The 21,518-nt window shown below is 36.6% G+C and overlaps 1 protein-coding gene across 5 annotated transcripts in view; it reads left to right on the forward strand.

The window, feature by feature from the left end:
• rgs19 (regulator of G protein signaling 19) overlaps nt 1-21,278 on the forward strand; it is a 146,869-nt gene extending 125,591 nt beyond the window's left edge. For all 5 annotated transcript variants that reach the window (XM_051933303.1, XM_028811659.2, XM_028811660.2 and 2 more), the window contains 2 exons: nt 13,680-13,914; nt 19,589-21,278. In XM_051933303.1, coding sequence (XP_051789263.1) covers nt 13,680-13,914; nt 19,589-19,777 — 424 coding nt within the window. In that variant the 3' untranslated portion in view covers nt 19,778-21,278. The remainder of the gene's footprint in view (nt 1-13,679; nt 13,915-19,588) is intronic.
• Nucleotides 21,279-21,518: the final 240 nt, after the last annotated feature.

The raw sequence follows: 21,518 nt of genomic DNA on the forward strand, positions 1-21,518 counted from the left end.
CCTGTGACTGTGAAGTGCTTATCAATAAACCACCTTGTCACCCCTAAAAGAGTGATTAATAAAACAGAACATAAAGGAGAAAATACTGAGGCATATTATATTGTTAAAATATCACGTACTTTGTGCTTAATTTAAAGAGAAATAAGTTGGCATTTTTCTGCAAGTACATTGCTCCCTTTCAAATCCTTACCTCATGCAAGTTAGGTTAATTGATGAGTGTGAAACTGGGCTCTTATGAGTAAATAAAGGTGTGTGTGCCCCTCTTCCACTTACTGATTTGCCTCAAATGTTGCTGGGTTAGTTTCTGCAACTCAGTGATTATACAATGGAATAAGCAGGTTCCAAAAATGGATGAATGGTCTGGCCTAAATAGACCTTATAAATACTACACCAGTGGTTAATTGTGGTTAGACAATACTACTTAAAGAAAAGTAATCACCTACAAAACTACAGAGAGTGAAGCAAACTTCCCTGATGAAAAAATGGGATCTATGAACTAAATACTACCTTCTACAGTTCTCTTGCTACATATACTAGTGCTACTAAATATCTATAAAGTTTTATTGTTGAGTACTAGATATTAATTGCTTATGAGCAGATTTTGAATGGTTTATGATATGGTAAGATGCATCCATTGTGCTCCTCCTAGAAGATGGAGCTTATGTCTAAGTTACAGAGTTTCATTTTACTTCTTGCTTCTTTAATCTATATACCATGAAAAACTGTGGTTTGTTTCAGCTAGCATTCGTTCTCTGTTGTATCGACTCCTAATGGCATGCAATCCAGCCCTCACAAAAAATTGCAGAATGAGGAGCAAGGAGTAATGTCCCTTTCCAATGGCTTTCCAATGATGGGGAAGCTTTATCATTTGACCTGCTGTAGCTTTTCCTGTTAGAAAAGTTATTTTGTAACTGTGAAATGCTATAATAAAATGTTAATGACCTATCAGAAGGGTAAAGGGTTACATGGAAAAAATTACAAAACTATGTAATAACTTTAAAAAGAAATTAATGTTGAAATCCTTAAACACAGCTTACCTCATATTTACTGTAATTTAAAGAGGGAGTCTTTGCTGCAGTTCTTTACTACAGCTTGAAACATGGAAACAACATTTAATGCAAATTCTATGACTCTCAAGATCAATATCCCTTTGAAAATCTGACATTCATCAATTTACTTTTATGATATTTAAATGAAAACATAGTTATGTTAAGTTGAAAATCTAAAGTCAAAACACACTTAAAAGTCTTCACCCACTGTTTATAAAAGACATATTCTTTGTCATTTAATCAATAATACATCCATCTATCTATTTTTTATTGAGGACACTAAGTCCTTTACAGAGTCATGTGGAGCTTGAGTGTATCATGGAAGCATTAGGCACAAGTTAGGACAAATCTCAGTGCGCTACTACAGCATTGGACACACTCTGTTCTATAGTCAATCTTACTCACTCTCGCTCAGTTCAGTGTTAATAGTCAGCTTCTCACCTATATCTTTGAAGAAAATGGAGTACTGTATCTAAAGAAAAACCACAGGAAAAAAGGGAGAAAATAACAGCTTTAAAAAGACAGTGGCTGGTCTGGGACATAGACACAAGATGTTCTTTAGATCACAGGAAAGATGTTGCAAGGCTGCACTGCTATGTCATTGGCTGAAAGTGATGTAAGCAGAGACTCAGAATGGGGAAAAGCAGAGATGTTTCCTTTTCACTTATTTTGACATATTTATTTATGCAATTTCCCTTTTTCAGCATTTACTCCCATCTTTCAAAACACAACAAAGCTGAATTAGTGCATAATACCCTTCCACTACCATTATGCCATCCTTAAAATTCTCAGTTAAATGTGGTTGTGTTTTTCTCAACCAGCTTTGATTGATTGCGATGGGTATTTTAGTAATAAGATTTGGCAACCTTGAACAGGAGAATGACATACCTCACAAGCTCTGCATTAACAAAATAGACAAAAATGAACCATAGTGAATGGAAAAGATCTCTAAGCAAATACTTAAAAAGTCATTATTATTGATAGAATGAACACTCAATATTGTGTTTAAATAACTGAACCAGAGTCTGTTATATGTATACTGCTAGAAATGAATTACTGGTTTGCTTGACCTCAAAATAATCTAAAGATTTATTAAATATATTTTACATTATGGCCTGTGATGGGCAACTTGTTTCCCCTGCAGGTTTGCTTTGTTCTTTGTGCTCAATCCTGTCTTGGCTCTGCTTCTTTCATGTTCTTAAACCTGATCTAATTAGAATGTAAAAAAATTAATTCTGGTATTTTATATAAGGAATAAAGTCATTTTATAACTGTTACTTATTAATATAAAAAGATTTCTCTCTCAAGCAATCTTTAACTTTTTCCTTATCAAGAATTATTATTATTTGTATTTTGACCCAATATTGGTCTGGTCATTATGGGTTTTGTTGTAATTGTAAATTACAATTCAAAAACAAACCAGAAACATTTCAGTTTTTTAAGTTCTGAAAATAGGTTGGCATTGCCTCACAGTTCCAAAGTCCTGGATTCAATGTTTGACCAGGGGCCTCATGCATAACGCCGCCGTGCGTAGAATTCGCACTATAACATGACATAAGCACAAAAGCCGAAATGTGCTTACACACAGAAAAATCCAGAAGCAGGAATCTATACGTTCACCAGCTTCCGCGTTCTTCCTCTACATAAATCCCGCTCAGCATGGAAATAAACGCATGTGCACGCGCTTGCTGTCCTGCCCCAACTTCTCCCAGAATTTCTTCTCTTTGAATATGCAAATCAATATAAATAGCCCTTAAACCCAGCGTTCTGTGAAAAGGCAATAGCAAAAGTACGAGGAAAAATAGAAGAATTTCAGTGAATACCAAATGGAGGCAAAGAAAAACGTACTATTTGTTGGTTTAAACAGTTATATAAGCAACAAAAGGAAGTTGATCAAGTGACATAGCGTGTCGGAGAAACTCGAAAGCTCAAGTTCACAAAGTCGCACAGTGCCCAAAATGAAAAAGAAGTTGTCACATATCAAAGTCGCTGTGAAAAGGCGAGTCGTAGCCCACCGTCTGAGTGTCATATGAAAGCTTATTAGGGTACAGTGAAAAAAAAAGGCACACAGTTTGAAAAAAGCACGAAATGTCAACTTTAATCTCGAAATTTCCACTTTAATCACGTAGTTTATTTTGTCATTAAAGTAGAACATCATAAACTTCATCTTAAAATCGTTTAATTTACTAGTTTCTCAAATCCCATCGTAACTAAAGTAGCACATAGAATGCTTTGTTGTGTATTTGATCTTATATGTGCTCTATGTGCCTGAATCACTATGTGCTCTCCCTCCGACAGGACACAGAATCCATTACGTTCGTAATATTACAGCTCTCTGAATAATTAAAATACTGAGAAGCATACGTGATATCATTTTCATGATGATACAAGTTAAAGCATATTATTAAACATGGGAACACGGTGGCGCAGTGATTGTTCATGTCTTACAGCAAGATGCTTGCTGCGCCATGCGCGACCTTCAATGAAATGCTTTATTACAGAAGTACAGTACTGTCTTTTTCAAACGTACTATCCCCCAATTCCTGTCCTTACTTTTCTTTCTCCAAATACCCAATCGCCACACAATCAGCTCTGTAATAGACGTTAAGCCATCTGTAAGTTTAAAACGCTGATTGTTCAAAACTTTTAAGGAACATCGAAATATCTTCGTAATGTTTAATTATTCTATTCATCTATCCTTCCAGTGTCGCACCAGCCACAGCATGAATACAGCACGGGGCAGGAACAATCCATGAACAAAGCTCAAGCTCGCTAGCGCTGCGGCACCGTGTAGTTAAAGTTTTATCTGTATAATATAATCAACATATTTTGCTGCATTTCATCTTAAAAATGATACCGTCATCATATGTAAATACGCGCTTTATAAAGTGTCTCAGGTTGTGCAATATTATAACTGTATCATAAGTTCAATTACCTCATGGTAACTTGCAAGTACAAACAGTTCTACAAGGAGCACCTGATGGACTGATTGAGTGCGTGTATAGTTCTTGGGATAAAACTGTTTATGAACCGTGAGGTCAGTACAGGAAAGACTCTGAAGCGTTTCTCGGATGAGAGCAGTTCAAATAGCGAATGGCTTAGGCAGCGAGTGCTTGATGCTGTATACCGATAATACTCTTTCCAATCGCTGTAGATCTGTGATTCACACTCAGATACAGTGATACAAATACTCCGAGTGGTGCAGTGAGAGTAATATGGAATGATCTGCTGTGGCAACCCCTAACGGGAGCAGCTGACAGAAGAAGAAGAAGGTGCAGTGAGAGTAACAACGCTAAAGCAGTTATGGTATTTAGAATAGTTTGACCATTCTGTGGACCATTATATTGTTACAGGTTAATTACAATCAGATGCATTAAATTTATAAACGATATGCGGTTAAATTCAGTGTATTTGATAAAGCCGCCGTCGTGGATGTGGATCTAAGAAAGGGTAACCACACAGGAACAGTAGCACTGCTTTGACGCTGGGTGCCGCCAGTCTGCAAAACCCAGCGGAGAACTTGCGTACGGCAGGGTATGAGGTACCATGGAAAAGTGCGTGGCTTTAGGCCAAGTGTTAGGCCAAGTGTAGGTTTTATACATCATGATTTGAACATGGAAACGTTCTTACGCAACATTTCTGTGTGTACGCTCCATTTATACATGAGGCCCCAGGTCACTATCTCTGGGATTGCTAAAATATAAAGTGCAATATAAATAAAATTTATTATTATTATTATTATCTCTGCAGAATTTGCATAGTCTCCCCAGGCCTCTGATTCTTCCCTGTATAGTGGCTCCGATTGTGTGGTTTCAGCTTACACCCAGTGCATACCAAAAGCCTGAATTGGATAGCAAACTGCGGACACATTCTTCAAATTATTTTCATAATTTGTTCTGCTAAGGTTTAAGTCTTCCTTTCTCATTAGTGAGTATCCCAGTGCATCACTATGTAGAATTCTTCCATGATTACTACAGTACATACAGTAGCCTACAGAAAGAAAGTTTAAATATAATAATAGCAGTAGTATGTCTGCTTGTCTTTCATGAAAAGATGTATATTGATCAGAAATTCAATTGATGTCTCTCCTACAGTTTCCTTTAGTGGGTAGAGGATACTTGATGCTGGATTTTGTGATCTTTATTATAATTGCTGTAGCTGCATGTGGTTTTTGGGTCAAAAAACAACCCGAAGACGCCCTAGCTGTTTTATTATATTCATGAACTTGGAGAGGTGTCTGCTAACTCTTAAGAATTACCCAGTGCAGAGGACATGGACCCACCTTGTGTTTGCTGACCCACTTGCTTTCGTAAGAAGACACTGACCATATCATACCTTAGCCTTATCATTGGCATATGAGTCTTATTAATCTTTGAATCGAGAAAATACCTCCAGATAGACAATGTTTTTAGTGAAAACTTTAAGCCTTGCGCCCTCCATTGCTGTAGTGTTTCACTTGCACGTTATTGAGCTGCATCATTTGTTTCATTTTTACATTGTGCCTCTTCTTATGTGTCATTAGCAGATGTCGTTGCAGCGCATCAGCATTTGCTGCACACAGGTCTTTTATAGCATGTGTTGAGCATGAGCAGAGCGGACTGCTCCATACACACACACACACACACACACACGCACACGCACACACACACACACACACACACACACACACACACACACAGAGGTTGTTGTTTATTGAAATTCGTTTGAGAAATGTTTTATCTAGTGTCTTTCATGGTAAAAACTATCAGAATGGGCCCTTTTTACATGCATGTGGCTGTGTGTACTAGTGTGCCTTACTACAGATTAGCACTGCATCTAGTTGTGCTTCCTTGAATGCGTACAATTGGCAGTTCTCCAGGTCATTTGTGTTAGACACTGTGAGGCAGACTTTCAAGCACAATATAAAAAAACATCAACTGGAACCAAAAATCCAACCTTAAGAGAAGTAAAGCTGAGGGAATTACAAATTTAGCTTTCTACATTTTTGGACATGGGAGTTACCTAGGAATGGGCTATGAAACAAAAATTGGCATAAAAATGCATGGAAAGAAAATTGCAGCCATATGATTTAAACTATTCCAGGATCTTGTTCCAATTTTCAAACAGTACACAAGATTGCATTCTATTGACTACAAGCAGATGACTTTACCTCAGGAATAACTGAGAGAATATCCTGTGCTATTAATAACCTCTGGCAACTGAAACAAGTCACTTGGAACATTTCTGTTGTTTCAGTTAAGCTTGGCACAGTGTGCTGTATGTGGAGGCCATGCTTTTTAAGGGTTTTTACATACTTCTAAAAACAATAATTAAATAATTAATAGAAGCTTATTAAAAAATGCATGTCATTAGGAAACTTTTATTTTGACTGAACCGGATTAGTGTAATCTATAGGAAAAATATTTATTCCCTAAAATGACATCTATTATTAAAATTTACTATTTACATTTGTGAGGCTTGAATAATATGTTTAGGTATGTTAAAAAATGGCTATTGCCACATTTGCAAGTAAGGTAAAAACATTTTATTTGCCATGAAGGTTTTGATAGTACAGTATGTGAAATCATATACAATAAAAATACAAAATAGCTTAGAATAATTAAACTTTATTAGGATTCAACATCTTAGGATCTTAAGATCATGCACAGGTTAACTTTATTTTAAACTTTTTCTGGATACATTTTCCACAGTTTGTTTCTTTGAAGTTCAGCTTGATTTATTGCTTTCACTCATTTTGCACACAATGTCTTTAGTTTCAGATTTGCTATCCAGATACATAATTCCACTGCAGCATGTCGCTGTATTGACATCTGTTGAAGACATTAGTTATGCGCAAAATGATTGTTTTTCATGATTCAGTTCATTTTGATCAGTTCACCAAAATGATTTGAACCTTTGATTCACTGAATCATTCATTTCAAAAACAACAACAAACTATATTATAGTGTATAATCTAGAATAGTATCATAACAGTGTAACCACTTTAACCACCAAACAATATAAACAACATAAAAAGCAAGCAACAAAATAAATACATCAAACATAATAACAATCAAATAAGCAAACATTTTTATAGCCTAGATATCGAAATGAACACAACAAGTGAGTGCTTACATCTTTTATGACTACCAGTAAATAAAATTTATTTCAGTTTTGGATTAGGCTAGTCTATAACCCACATAAATAGAATGTGACAGGCTGGGTATGATGAGAGAAACTTCTATGTGCCTGTAATATGCTGTTAGCGTATGCTGCTTTTAAAACATAGGTTAACAAAGTTTTGTTATACATATTATAATTGTATGTTTATAAATGTAACTCCATAAAAATATTAGCAATTTCCAGTAGATGGCCGAGCCATTTGTATCTTTTGCGATGATGCAGAAGGGATTAACAACAAGTGTTGTTTTACTGGCGGCACAGTGGCGCAGTGGGTAGCGCTGCTGCCTCACAGTTGGGAGACCTGGGGACCTGGGTTCGCTTTCCGGGTCCTCTCTGTGTGGAGTTTGCATGTTCTCCCCGTGTCTGCGTGGGTTTCCTCTGGGCGCTCCGGTTTCCTCCTACAGTCCAAAGACATGCAGGTTAGGTGGATTGGCGATTCTAAATTGGCCCTAGTGTGTGCTTGGTATGTGGGTGTGTTTGTGGGTTGGCACCCTGCCCAGGATTGGTTCCTGCCTTGTGCCCTGTGTTGGCTGGGATTGGCTCCAGCAGACCCCTGTGTCCCTGTGTTCGGAATCAGCGGGTTGGAAAATGGATGGATGGATAGATGTTGTTTTACTTTATTCAATATATAGCAAGGACAATAAGTGAATCTTCCACAAACTAAAAAAATACTTGCAGCTTCCTAGATGTCCGTCTCGATCCTTCATTGTATCAACCTCTGCAGTCTCCCACAATTTCTTTCCTTTATATCCCATCCTTTCTGATGCAATCTCCCATACATGTATCATCAGTGAACTGAACTGAGATTCCATGTACTGCGTGACATTTGTCTGCAGTTAATTCCTCCGTTCAGTACATAAACTGATTCTTTTGGTGAACTAGTCAGTGTGCTTGCACTGCAAATCTCTTGTCTGCATTTCGTGAACAAACTAGCAATGGTTTTCCAGATCAGTATTGGCACACTGGTTCATTCATGCTGTCAGAGTACTGAGACAGTCATAGTCACTCATGTCAGTCAATCCGTCAATGGAAGGTGCTTGTGTCAGTCATTGGGTGGTTGTCGTCATGACCGTTTTGGTGAAACAGTTTACTGATAGGCTATTTCCCAAAGACAGCAGCCGTTTAAGTGAAGTTAAGATGGTAGCTCTGGACTGTCACAGAATGCAATATAAAACAGCATGCACTGCGCATGCCTCAAAAGGATTAATTCTTTACTGTAATTTTACCAATACGACGAAGATAAGTACAAAAGAACTAATTTGTTTGTTCATTGCACATCACTAAAAGGCATATCAAGTGCATTTCTATTTTAGGTCAACAAATGATAATAATACTGTCAGTTCTTAAATTTAAAAAAAATTAAAGAATCTGAGCAAAAATAATTAAAAAAAATGTTTTCTGAGAATTTTAGGTGACTGCCAAGGTGTTTCTATGATTTCTGGTCCACCCTTTTAAGATAGTTCATCAGATTAATCACCCCCCTGCTTGTCTCAAGGTTACTATATCTGTTTAGCAAGTTCTAATTTATTTTGCTCTGTGAAAACAAAAACATATAATAAGTGATATAATCTTGTTGAAAATACATGTTTACTGATCACAGATCTACATATAGCCTGGTGGAAGCCAGAGGTACTCATGTAATCACTTGCACGTTATTCCAGCAAATGCAGCAGACATTGTTTGAAGCAAGTTCATCAATTCCCATGAAGCAGAATGGCCATTGACAAGCCATAATGTAAGGAACTGACCAAGCAATAAATCAAAATTGACTCTCACAAGATATTCAGTATTACTGAAGCCAAATGTGGGTTTAATATTTGACTGTCTTAATTCCATGTGTACTCATCATCGCATTCTGGAATATTGTGAGACAGAAGCACATAGGTTGCTTATTGCTACATTTGGCTATCTTTATAAAAAGAAAAGATTTATTCACAAAATCTCTATAACTCCAAAATGCTGACAGAAGCACATGAAGGCAAAAATGGATATGCCTGAAGGCAATCCGATAACAAAGAAAGTCCCAATACACATTCCAGACTAGGAGAGGTCAAAAACAGAGCAGAGGTCAGAAATCCAGAGAATCAAATAAACAATAATCCTCTTTAATAAAATCCCTGTGTGCATCCAGGTGTCCATGTGTGTGTGTGTGTCTTCTGGTGAAGTGCGCATGCGTGGGGCACGGTGCAATGCGCAATATTACTGTCAGAGAAAGTTACAGGCGTTTTACGGAAATACAAACCAGTATTACTGCGAGAGGAAATTAAAGGTACACAATACAGTGACGCATATTACAGCCACATACAAGCCAGTATTACTGTCAGAGAAAATTAAAGGCATATTACCGACGCGCACGCCTGTATTACAGCCAGAGAAAATTAAAGGTATATTACGGACGTACAAGCCAGCAGACGTACAAGACAGTATTACTGTCACAGAAAATTAAAGACACACAATACATGGCTGCAGCCCACGAAGAACGGTCAGCTCAGCAAGTAAATATCAACAAAAGAAAGGCTGAAAGACAAAGAAAAATACGACCAACAAAAAGAATGAGGTCAAGGCCCCTTGCCATTTAATATAGACTGTTCCTACTAATGTTTATGCACTACTGTTCTAGTGCCTGTTATTGTAATGGGCTTAATGACTAGTAACTTAATAAAAACCCTAAACCTTGAAGTCAGTGAACCCAGTCTTCCTCTAATTTTTTTGAAAAATGAAAAATGTTAGTAACATTATTTTCCTTTTTGTTGATGAAAATGCATTTTAGGAAGTATATTGAGGAATCCTCTTTAATAAAATCCCTGTGTGCGTCCAAGTGTCCGTATGTGTGTGTCTTCTAGTGAAGTGCGCATGCGCGGGGCACGGTGCAATGCGCGATATTACTGTCAGAGAAAGTTACAGGTGCTTTACGGAAATACAAACCAGTATTACTGCGAGAGGAAATTAAAGGTACACAATACAGTGACGCATATTACAGCCACATACAAGTCAGTATTACTGTCAGAGAAAATTAAAGGCATATTATCGACGTGCACGCCTGTATTACCGCCAGAGAAAATTAAAGGTATATTACGGACGCACAAGCCAGCAGACGTACAAGACAGAATTACTGTCACAGAAAATTAAAGAAACATAATACACGGCGGCAGCCCATGAAGAACGGTCAGCTCAGCAAGTAAACATTAGCAAAAGAAAGGCTGAAAGGCAAAGAAAAATACGGCTAACAAAAAGAATGAGGTCAAGGTCTCTTGCTATTTAATATAGACTGTTCCTACTAATGTTTATGCAGTACTGTTCTAGTGCCCGTTATTGTAACCGGCTTAATGACTAGTATTTCAATAAACACAAAGAGAACTCGCCACCACCAAGAATAAATAGCAATGAACCGCATGAGACCAGTGGGTCTCTACAGCCTTTACAAGGCTTGGGAGCAGTTTAACATGGAGACAGACTGGTGATCCTACCTCTTGGGGAACCACCCATAAAGAACAAATAAACACACAGAAACTTAACTACACAACGATGAAAAATTATACACATTACATAAATAAATACAATAAACATATAGATGATGTTTAAACAAAAAAGACATAAAAAAGGAAATTAGACACAGAATACAATGACACTTGTGGCATAAAGTAGATTTTGGAATGTACAATGTCACTAAAATGATGGTTTACATTGCTGGAGATTATGTGAATGGTGTTAAAATATTGGCTAAATATAGTCTGTCTTAAAGTACAGCATGTTTGAGTCAGGGCGGCACGGTGGCGCAGTGGGTAGCGCTGCTGCCTCGCAGTTGGGTGACCTGGGGACCCTGGTTCGCTTCCCGGGTCCTCCCTGCGTGGAGTTTGCATGTTCTCCCCGTGTCTGCGTGGGTTTCCTCCGGGTGCTCCGGTTTCCTCCCACAGTCCAAAGACATGCAGGTTAGGTGGATTGGCGATACTAAACTGGCCCTAGTGTGTGCTTGGTGTGTGGGTGTGTTTGTGTGTGTCCTGCAGTGGGTTGGCACCCTGCCCGGGATTGGTTCCTGCCTTGTGCCCCGTGTTGGCTGGGATTGGCTCCAGCAGACCCCCGTGACCCTGTGTTCGGATTCAGCGGGTTGGAAAATGGATGGATGGATGGATGTTTGAGTCAAATTTGACCCATTTTTGTGTTTGAAAACATTTCCTCAGGAAACCTTTCCCTAGATCCCCTCAAATTAACAACCAGTAAAATAAAAAAAATAGTTGTCCAGTGATTGTATAGCTTCTAAAAATGTTTACCTTAACATGCCTTTTTGGTCAGTTTTGACCCACCACTGACTTTACTCTCCATTTACAATTGCTTGTTTGTTCATGACCCCTAAAACACCCTAAATTGCATGTTTTCAGCTCAGAAATATGAAGGGTTTTAGTAAAATGACTTAACTTTACAAAGAGAAAAGCATTTTCCAAATATTGCATTTTTTGTACATCTGCAATACATTTTGAACACTGCTGTATTCTTCTGGTTAATATTGACCCACCACTGACTTTAATAGATTTTCCCCTACATTTACGGTAGTTTTTTGTTCATATAAATACATCCTAAAAGTATTTTTTTTCAGCTAGGGAATGCCAGGGCTTTTAGTAAAGGGACTGAACTTTACAAAAAGCAAAATGTTTCCAAGTGATTATTTTCTGTACAGTTTTTAATACTACCAAGGCCTTCTGGTCAATTTTGACCCACCATATATATTAGCATATATATTAGCACATTTTACTCATCATTTAGGGTAGTTTGTTTACTCACAAACCATACAAACATTTTTAAATGGCATATTTTCAGCTCAAAAATATGAAGGGCTTTATTAAAATGATCTAACTACAAAGAGCAAAAATTTTTCCAAATGTGTATTTTTGTACATCTGCTACACATTTTGTACACAGCCATCTTTTTCCAGGCCAATTTCACCTGCCACTGATGCTAATGGATTTTCCGCTGCATTTACGGTGCTTTGGTTTATTCACAACCCATAAAAACATCATAAATGGCATTTGTTCTCAAATTAAGATCATCAGTACAAATAGATTAAGATGTTCAGTCAATATAAAAAGATTGGGCACAAAACATTGATGTCCAGGACATCTAAAATGGGGTGTCAGAATCAAGTCTATAAGATCTGTAAGGCACAGCATTGAATCAGCATATGAAGATATTACAGGGATAGCTGCCCTCATGATATCTGCTTTGGAACCAGAATGCTTGAGCGAAAGTGTTTCAATTTTAGTTTATTTTTTTGTGGTGTCCATTACTGAGCATAGACACAAAGCATGCTTTACTATAGGATCTGTTTACAGATGTCAGAAGACTCGTAAGACATCAGCTGAGTCATGAATAACTAGTGATTTTTCCAGTGGATGAGTGGGTAATAAGTGATAGTGCAGTGTTAAGCACTGCTGTGTAATTGCTCTGGAGTCCTGGTTTCAAATTCCAGCCCAGCCACAATTGTGTGCACATTCACTTTGTAGCTATATTATTGTTTCTCTGGGCACCACAGCATTCCTTATAACCTGATAAGGAGTTTCATAATTAGTAGTTCTAAATTGGTCCAGTATCAGTAAATGTGAGTGTTCTTTATTACACTGGCAACCCATCTGGAATTGGTTCCTGCCATGCATTTGATGCTATCTGAAGACAGGCTTTTGTGAGATTCTGAATGGTAAACTAGTCAGAGAAATTAGCCATCTTAGAGATGGTGTTTGTACCTATAAACTAGCTCTGTTGTAGCCATCATTATGTAACACAATTCATAGCTGTATCTCCTCCCCAATTTGCAAATCCCCAACTTTCCTACAATTGGGCTTTCACAGATCGATAGTACCCTAGTACTACAGATCAATAAAAATTCAAACTTTTGCAGTGGATTCCTGGAAGAAACAGATAGATGATAAATGAAAGTTAGAAAAATTCTGATTGGAAAACAGCAAAAAGGCAAGGAATGTAGATAAACATTGGTAAGGGGGCTGGCCAAAAAACTTCACTGATTAAAAAAAAAAAAAAACACCTACCTAAAAATTGCAAGAAAAGCAAAGTAAAATAATGCTGATTAGTCTGGAAACTGTTCCGGTTACTTACAAATGCCTGCAAATGTATAGAACTTTGTTACTAATTTGTTTTCAAACTGAAAGACTTAATTGTTTATCAGAAGAATAACTGCTATAGCTAAAGCTATGCCTGTACTCAGAAGGGCAGGATAAGAGGGTAATCAAGATAACAGGAGGGATAGTGCTGGGAAGAATGTTTTCCCTCTTCTCAACACAGACATTGTCTTACTATTGCACTTCAAAGCTAGTCATGGATTGATTGTGTTAAAAAAAACCAAAAAAAACAAGTGAAACCAGAGAATCTTACCCTAAATGCAAAATATGCATGTTGTTGGGATGTTATTGGTGTGTACATATATTAAAGATAGCTTCTAACTGCGTGTATCTCCTTTTTCAGCACCAAACCAACAACAGAGGAAGTGCGGCTATGGGCACAATCTTTTGACAAGTTAATGAAGAATCCTGCTGGAAGAAATGTCTTCAGGGAATTCTTAAGAACTGAGTACAGTGAGGAAAATATGCTGTTTTGGTTGGCATGTGAAGACCTCAAAAAAGAAATTAGCAAATCTGTTATTGAAGAGAAAGCAAGAATGATCTATGAGGACTATATATCTATACTTTCACCTAAAGAGGTATTGCCATTAGAAATACCATCCAGTATCACTCATAGACATCACATGAATATTAATTTTATCCTGAGTAATAATATATACAATATGCATACAGTGCCTTGCAAAACTATTCAGTCCTCTGACAAATTCTATAATTTCACTAAACAATAAATCCTAAATTGAAATTTTGTTCCTTTGCAAATATTTGTACCATGTACTGATTAGTGTTTTTAATAAGACATTGACTGTGTGCAGTTTACACGTTTGATCTCTCTGTGCATGAGTTCCTCGTATGTTCCAAAAGCACACATGTACTGCCAGCTTCATTTTGATATTTCATATGAGCATGTCCTGCGATGGGCTGCCTTCTTGTTCAGGTGTTATTCCTCCCTTGTGTTCAATGGTATTTGGACAGGATTCAGCATCTGATAACATTACAACATTTAAATCTTAAAAGTAAGAAAATATGTAACTTTCTATGTACATATCGATCACAAGCATTTGTTTAATTCAGTTTAGAGTGAAACAAACAGTCCAGGGCATTACTGAGCCAGATAAATAAATTAGAAAAACAGAAACAGTAAGTTTAGACATAATTTTAAAGCAACTTATCCTGTCATTGGTAAAACAATAAATCAGCAAATACTGGACATCAACAGGACCAAGACCAGGAGACCTTGAGTTAGATATTTAGTCTAAATGTTTTATTAGCTCCTTGTCTAACATATCCTGTTAGAAAATTATCCTTTGCTACACATAGTAAAACTTTAATTTTCTGATAAAGTGTAGTTAGATAAATGCATTATCCAAAATTTCTAATAAGAGCTCTTACATAATTTACACAGATTTAATACTTTATGGTTTGTGAATCTAAATTTATGAACTACAAAAAGTCATATTAAGAGAATTTTATTTAAAAAAATCATGATTTTGTGGTGAAAAATAACAGAATTTTTTTCAGAAGCGTACTTTGTTTCATTTAGTCAGTTAGCATTTTTGTGTGTTTAACAGTAGAAAACTGACATCCTTTGGATTTGACCAAAGCAACTAACCCTTTTACATCAGATAGACACAGTACAATGTAACAAGTGAGACAGATACTACTCTTTCCACACTCAATTTGATCCTTTTTTGAATGTGTGAGATTCTAAATAAATGCATTTTATGTGTTAGAAATAAATTTAAAGTGTACCAAGGACTACTATATCACACCAATGTTAATTTTAGAGAATCCAGTTATTTACCCAACATGGTTGATTCCAGCATAGTTCAGAATGTGTCTTAGATAGATAGATAGATAGATAGATAGATAGATAGATAGATAGATAGATAGATAGATAGATAGATAGATAGATAGATAGATAGATAGATAGATAGATAGATAGATAGATAGATAGATAGATAGATAGATAGATACTTTATTAATCCCAAGGGGAAATTCACAATTCTTGTTTCACTTCCTCAACTGTTAATAACTAAGGCAAAAGATGAATGAGATAATATTCAGTAACGCATCAAGAATGACAAAAGCAGGTTCAGAACTGAACAAATGGAAATTATTTTTTCTGAATATATACAATTCCTACCATACATAATGAAAATATATATTTTTACATTTATCAACATGTTTTTTAAATAATTACAGTGGACCCTTGACTTACAAACTCAATTCGTTCGCGAGGGCTGGTTGTAACTCAAGTTGGTTGTAAGTCAAGACTATTTTTCCCATAAGAAATAATGGAAATACCCATAATGCGTTCCGAACCTCCCACTGCAACACTTACTTAACCTTTTCATAATAAAAAAGGGTTGTATAATGTGCATAATTTACCAAAACACCAATAATTTTTCTAATATACTAACCAAAAAGTTACAAAAAGTGCCTAGCCTACCAGAAACAACAATTTCATACTGTACTCACCATTTAATTTGACATCTTTGGGCTGCAGGAAGGGAGGAGGAGGAGAATGAAACGGAAGATTTTTTAAAGGCTTTCTTTAACTTGCACTCAGGTGTTTGCAATCATTTCAATAGCTTCTTTTGCATTAATTTTAATCTCCTCCTGCCTAAAAGTTATTCTGACGAGAATTTTTCTCAGCATTTCCTTGCGATAATACACTTCCAAGGTGCGAATGATGCCCAAATCCAATAGCTGAAGCTCTGCCGTGCACTTGGGTGGGAGGAATTCAACTGGAACTTTATTCAAATGTGGAAGCATGTTGTGGGCAGCACAGTTATAATCAGAAGCTGAATCATCCTTTTTTTTTCTTCATATTGTGAGGTTTCTGAACTCTTTTGAGACCCCCTCCCCCCAATCCCCACTCAATGGGAACGACACGCTGAAGTGCGTCCTGAAGCGCGATTGCCGCGTCTGTGGAAGCTCGTTTGTCCGTTGCTGGGCAGGGTAACAACAGACTCATTGCGCTGCAGTGAAGCGACACAGAAGCAAATCATAAAAGATTGGGGTCGCGCTATAAGTCCCTGTCTTGCTCCCCAGGTTGAGTCTCAGTACTTTAGCAAAACCAGCTTTATTCAGCTTGAAACAGGAACGGCACACTTATTTATTGTAGCGTGATCTGCCATTCTGCTATACACAGACACAGCAGATCAGTAATCAAGTTACCTGTTACCTGCATTTAAATGTTCCTTGCATATCACCCATCGATATCTTTTCTGTTTGCTTTAGCTGAGAGACTCAGCACAGCTTTGAGCTGGCTGTTGCCCCAGCAACAGATAAACAGTCTTCCATAGACGCAGAGTTTGGACTTCGGGACGCTCTTCGGCGTGTCGTCTAGTTGTGGGAGGTCCCAAGAGAGTTTACAAACCTGACATTTACCTTGAATGAGTGCCACATTAATAAGAATGTTTCTTGAACGCGCATCACTGAACCACATAAAAACTGCTTTTTCGACGTCTTCAAATGCAGCAGTTCATATACGTTTTTCAACCCAAGATTTTTCTTTTTTTGCTCGGTCTTTCAAGAAAGTTGACAGTGTTGATAGCGATAGCGAAATTCCGAATTCACTGGCAACGTCTTTTTTTCCTTTTGCTGCAATCAAGAGCTGCAAAAAATGTAAAGTTTTTTTTTCTAATATGAACTGTTATTTTTTTTTGTGTCTGCCGTTTCTTTAGGAGGGTGACAATGAGTTAAATTCCAATGGATGTTTTTCATATGTTGACGAGCAATAAGTAAAAGGTATCACTGAAATCCGCAGGAAATAAAAAAAGGCAAAAAAAAAAAAAACTACGAGGAAAGTCAGAAGAAAGAAAAAAAATTTACAGTGTTTCTGTTTGGGGGGTTGTTGTGCACAACTGAGCTGCGGTACAGAATTAACTGCTCTGTGGATGATTCATTCAAGCATTTCAAGGTCTTTAGGGCACTTCATTGTAATAAAAGTATGTGCTGAATGTACTTTGTAGTAACGAGATTTCTATAGACTCGCATCATATGGGGAAGCTGTCGGGACCATAAAAACACTTCGCTGTAATGAAAATTTCGTTGTAAAGATATTCGTTGTAACGGAATTTTACCTGTATATAGATAAATCACTGCACTGACCAAAATTACGTCCACAAACACATGTATCTGGGCTCTGACTGACGCTTACTAACGCTCTCGGCTGTTTGTTTACAATCACGCAAGCGGATACACGTGACCGCATTCAGATCGTAACGCAAGATGTTGGTCGTAAATCAAAATAAAAATTTTGGACGTAAATCAAGTTGTTTGCATGTCAGGCCGGTGGTATATCAAGGGTTGACTGTGATTACTAAAAGCAACAAATTACAAAACAGAATGTAGAAATGTACTGTAACATTTACTATTAATGTTTTGCAAACATATTTTTTTTGCCTTGCAATGTTCGCAAACAATGGATCTATGTGCAATATACACAACATATTGAATATATTTTCACAAAGGAAGAAACTAAAGCTGTTTAGTTAAAATATAATATTTCAATTCATTTTGCAAAATTATTGTTGATTTTCTGTAACTGTAGTAGAAATTTCCATTGTAGTGAACAATAACGCATTTCATTAATAGTAAGGACTGGCTTCTAAATGAAATTGCTTCATTTAACTCACTTCTATGAGAAAAGGACAATAAAGACATGACAGGTTGAAGTCCAAAGCAACAACATCACACTAACAAATGCTCTGAAACAGAATAAAAGGTAGAAAAACAATTGTATGTTCCACATAAGTAGAAGTCTTGAAAGGTTTAAATACCGCCAGGAACTAAATAAACCAGCACTTGTGTGTGCTGGAGATCACTGGGAGGTGTATAGAAATAATGATCACATATAACCTTACAGGTTGCCAAAAGGATGAAATCTATCCAATAAAAAACAACACAGAAAAGGTATGAACAACAAGGAAAATAAAGGAGAAACAAAACTCTAACCACTGATGAACCTGAGGAAATGCAGTTTAGTTGCAGACAAGTGTAAAATAATGTAAGGAATTTTAATTATAAACACAAGTTGAGTAACACTGACCTACAGGTAGCTGTGAAGAAGATTTAACTCTCTATGTTAATACAGTAGTCTCCTCCTCCATGCAGTGTACAGACATAATCCACTAGCAAGGTGCCATCTGGATTACTCAGGAAGCTCTGGTCATCACTCTACAAAAATGATCGTTGGAGCCAAAGAGTTAAAAGTAATTCAGTTCATCCCTGGTTCTACTCTGACAAATGAAGAAAGCTAAACTCTTTAGTATGGATCCAATAAACCTACCTAGAGATCTAATTGAGGTTTCCAAAGGCATAGATAAAGTTGCTTCAGGAGCACTCTTTCAGTTAAATAGTAAATCATGTACTCTGGGACACTGGTGGAATTAAAAGGAAGGAGAGAATTTAGGAAGTCATGAAACAGGAACTCTTCATAGACTTTTTAAAATGTCATGGCTTACTGAACTGAATGGACCCTCAGATATACATTACAATATAAGGTTCCTATTGCAGTTGCAAAACCATATCAACTAAGTACATAAAATACTATTTTCAAGTGATAATGAACTAGTGAAGTTCCAAGTTAGAAGATACAGTGAAATGTGTACATTAATATGCTGGTGTTTCATCTTTTCTCCTCACTGGATACAATAAGTGAAGTGAACATAAAGTTGCAATACTACCAATGTAGGCTTACAAATCATTATTTCTAGGTAGCCCCAAACGCAGGTGTATTACCTCTGTGCGTTAGGCAGAGAAGAAAAGAATCAGAAAGCCTTGTGACCTACTGTGTCATACCTCTCCTACTTAGACATTGCACTGTAAAAATAATACATATAAATATATTTTAATAGTGGACTTTAGCTTGCCAATTCTCAGGCTTTCACCCACAGCCAAAACCAAGTTTCACATTTTGCCAAAAAAGAAATTATTCATGTGCTTATTTTGCCAAAGTAAAACTATGGCTGTAAGTGTTAATTGCATCAGTATGATGCCCCAAACAAAACTGCTTTTGATCTGTCTGCATTGAACAAGCCTTTTATAAAATAATTGTTTTACTTATTTGGTTTTCAGTTTGAGACAGACGTTTTAATATTGAGTGTTGGTTTAATGTAGGACTGCTCTTTAAAAATAAACTAAGATAGGTTTCAGGAACTGCAGATCATCAGGAGTTTTCTGAAGAACTGTACAAATATATACTGTATATGTATTGAATAATCCATTTTCTTCTTTGCTTTATAGGTTAGTCTTGACTCCAGGGTACGTGAAGTAATTAACAGGAAAATGCAGGATCCAACGCCTCACGCATTTGAGGATGCGCAGCTTCAAATCTACACCCTAATGCACAGAGACTCTTATCCCAGGTTCCTGAACTCTATGATATACAAATCACTGATTCAGAGCACCTCACGCTCATCTTCAGAATCATAGGCCAATTCAGTTCAACTGCACAACCACTGAAAGCAAATCCAGATGTTTTGGATTATTTTTGTTAAGCCCTTTTTAACTCACTATGTCTGTTCTACAGACATAACTGGAAGGTACAGGGTCATCGTCAAATGACATTTATTTTCTTCTTTTTTCACTTTTACGAGGCCATTTACTATGAAGACTACTACTACTGATTTCATGTTGCCAAATGTATAATAGGAAGAGGGAAGGAGACTGCAATAATACACTGTGTGAACCAGCTTTGTGAGAAGACTGTCCTTGTGAAAAAAGATACTTATAATTTCTGTCAAAATACAAAAAAATAAAATATTCATTATTTGTGTAAAGTGGGAGACACCAACGCCAAATAGGGTTTTAAAAATATTATACTGTTTTTACAGTAAATTCTAGAGTACAGGATTTAAATGGTGTTTAAGCACCAGGGTAGGAGAAACACCTGAGGCATTTGTGTCCTTGTGCACATAAAACATCAGTTTAAAGCCACCCAAATGGGCACCAGTCGTGGCATGTACTGGAATCCAGCTTTTTAAATTTTATATTACCCACCACATCAATATAATAAAAAAGTCAGAGTTCAGTATACTCCTAACTACTTTATCATACTTATCAAAGTCAGTGGTTTAAACAACTGGATTTTTTTGAGTCTTTTTATTGACTTCTGCTAACAGTATGATCTGCGCTCCCACTAAGTGAATTACACATTTTCCAATAAAGTAATTCAAATAAAGGCTTGTGCTGTATTTTATAACCTCCTCTGAGCCTTCTTTCATCTGTAGTACAAACTAAGGTGGAGGGCTTCTAGGTGCCAAACCTGTAGTTTATAGATCTTGTTGAGGACAAAAACATTCTTCAGGATTACTTAATCCTGTGACTGAAAGAAAGCCAGTGATTGTCTGTACGGTAATCTCATGCTCCGGAAATGCAGAGAAAATGTATTCTGCCCATTACTCTTGATGTACTAACATTAACTGGTATACATTTAAGCAGTTCAGTGAGTTTTGCTTCTAATGAAAGGTACAGATCCTTTTGCTTCCTTGCTGCAAGGATTTAATTGATAACTTCACAGAAACCTTTGGATAGTCACTCTTTCACTTCTTAGAGAGAGAGACACTGGCTGTCAAATCACTGTCTGAGAATCACGTATTTTAGGGCTTTAATAGCAACCATATCCAAATGAAGAAGCAAACATAAAATCTGTTTTGACTTGCATAATGGAGCAGAATAAAAACTGTAATAAATTAATCAATCAATTAGTCAGAAAACCTCGGAGACTAACTTACTGTATCTAGCATTTCCGGAACTTGATGGATACCTTACTTATTTGTAACTTTTTTTGTGTATTTTTGCAAGTGTTTGACCCCAGCATATGTAAATATTGCTGAGGTTTTATGGTATTTTTATTTATAAAATGCAGATGTGCATTTTAGTAATACTGTTTATCATTTTATTTATAATCAGCAATTTACTATTTGTTTTTAAATCAAAATAATTAAAATCATTTGGCCATTATTTTATGTCATTACCAAATAACTGATTTCCAAAATTATGCTAAATATTCAGATTAAAACCATAGGAGATGTTAAATTCAGTGCAATTTTAAGCTATAAATTGCCACATTCCTATAGACATCTTATTTATTTATTGCATTTTATATGATTTTTCTCTTATCCTTCACTCTAGTCTGATATGTAAAGCTAGATGGACCGCAACGGATAACTTG

This window comes from Erpetoichthys calabaricus, chromosome 10 (assembly GCF_900747795.2).
Source record: "Erpetoichthys calabaricus chromosome 10, fErpCal1.3, whole genome shotgun sequence".
NCBI classification, from domain to species: domain Eukaryota; kingdom Metazoa; phylum Chordata; class Cladistia; order Polypteriformes; family Polypteridae; genus Erpetoichthys; species Erpetoichthys calabaricus.